This window comes from Perkinsus marinus (genome assembly GCF_000006405.1).
Source record: "Perkinsus marinus ATCC 50983 genomic scaffold scf_1104296960462, whole genome shotgun sequence".
Lineage (NCBI taxonomy): Eukaryota > Perkinsozoa > Perkinsida > Perkinsidae > Perkinsus > Perkinsus marinus.
In genome coordinates, this window is record NW_003206134.1 from 124 (window position 1) to 2106 (window position 1983).

The window sequence follows — 1983 nt, forward strand, 5'->3', positions numbered from 1 at the left end:
CCGGTCGTATCGGAAGGCTTATCACCAATACGCTGGTTCTTTGATGGCGGTTTACCCTGAAGGCACGCCAAAATCGGACAACCGGCCCAATGAGGGGCAGTACCCAGCCTACCTTAGCGCTCCGCTTGCTACATCCATGGTGGCGTCTATGCTGGCCGCATTCTTTCCTCTTACTAGCATCATCATCACCACTACCCTCTCCCTCATCAGAAGAGGACGATGATGATGATGACGATGATGACGATGATGAGGATTCGCCAAATGCCCGCGGTTTACGATAAATGCAGCATTTCTTAGTCTTCCGCCGGTTCAGATGCTCGTTGTCTACAGTACCTACACAACGGCGAATCTCACTACACTGAACCCTTCATAGAAGGACAGAACACCGCTACACGTGCAAAACGCCTCACCTTCAGCCCAATGGACATTATGTTGTTCATCCTCATTGTTATCTGGTATGGACAGAGTAATCGTCGTAGAATTACTGGTTTCAGTGGTCGTTGCCGTCGTCGCTGAGGACGACGTAGCTACACCATGATAGGACATAATCTCTGATGGCTGAGGCCTCCTCCCAACAGATGAACTGCAAACAACTCAACGACTCGAAATGTTACCGTCGAAGCTACGACTCCTATCGAGAATGCTAAGAGGTACAACAGACCCCTTCAGCAGCAGGACACGTAATGGTCCATGGTGATCCCTCTTAGAGTGACGATTAAATAGATGCTTCTCATAGCAGGGTGGGATGCTAAAGACAATAAACAAGATGTCTCAGCATAAACCACGACAGGCGTTCGATCTCAACTACAACAATTCACACAGTGATGACATATACTACGAAAAAGGGCAGCGGAGAGACATCTCGTAAAGAGGTAGCACACAACCAACACGGTGGTGCCTACAGTCCTTGGTCACATCATCAGCGAGCCGTATGAGAATAAGATGTGCTGAATTGGAGGATACAGAGAAAAGCGCCGCGTGACAAAGGCGGCGATAGTGATGGTAAACCTGACCATTTTCCGCGAAGGCGAAAATACTGATGTTAGCAACGCGCTAGCTTCTACGTATTCCTTCATTCGTGATAGGAAATCCACTAAGGTGTGTTTCCCAGATCTACACAGTAGTAACGATGCTCTCAGTGGCACTAACAGGAGGGGCCTTAACGGTGTCGTAGTTTTTGCCGTCGTACTCGGAAAGCTCGAAGTTCTCCCGATCGACAACTGTCCACCCACGGGCGAGGGAACCCAGCAATGCGATGAGGCCGCAAACCATGATGATGCCGCCCACAACGATTCCGCTGAGATGGTATGCAAAGGCGCCTACCAATGCCACTATAACGAGGGTGAGAATCACGCTGATCCACAGGAGTAAGAGTATGACGGCCGTAGTGAAGGAGACATGAAGTCGGTCCATGAGAGGTTGTAGTTAGAGGTTAATCGAAATAAGACTATCACTATCACATTCAACCATACAAACGAGTTGGATCTCTAAACCCAACACTTTCAGGTACCGCTATAAACTAAGATGCGTTCCGCGTACGCAGTACTACTCACCTATGTTGTATCCTAAGAACGCCCCCCCACAGAAACAAGTGATCGCCCATGCAGCTCAAATACTCCCGAGGCAAACATCCCACCACTCGGGGGGGAGGGGACAACTCCATAATATGCGACACGATCGATCCAATGACTACCCAGAAAATGGAGGCGCCAAGGTCTCCAGATCAGAGCGACCCGACTTACTGAGTACAGGGGTATCACAGGAAAAAACGCAAAAGGGTACAGCATGTCTTACAGAACCATGGTACACTCAGAGAGTCAAGACTGTGTCATGAAAGGCGGCGATCAGCACTGCTGCTAGTTGAATCTCGTTGATAGCCGTATTGGGTATTCTTCTCCTCCACCCCAATGTCGAGTCGGCGACGCCTTGTGTCTCTTACAGAGAACACGAACTTGAAAGCAACCCCGAAGGCCAGCCAGGCAA

The 1983-nt window shown here is 49.6% G+C and overlaps 1 protein-coding gene across 1 annotated transcript; it reads right to left on the bottom strand.

Annotated features, from left to right (window-relative positions):
• Positions 1 to 1113: 1113 nt before the first annotated feature.
• Pmar_PMAR018721 (hypothetical protein) lies at positions 1114 to 1272 on the bottom strand (the record flags this gene model as incomplete). Its single annotated transcript, XM_002772682.1, has 1 exon — positions 1114 to 1272. One exon carries the CDS (start codon positions 1270 to 1272, stop codon positions 1114 to 1116), a length of 159 nt encoding a protein of 52 aa, XP_002772728.1.
• Between the last annotated feature and the right edge of the window lie 711 nt (positions 1273 to 1983).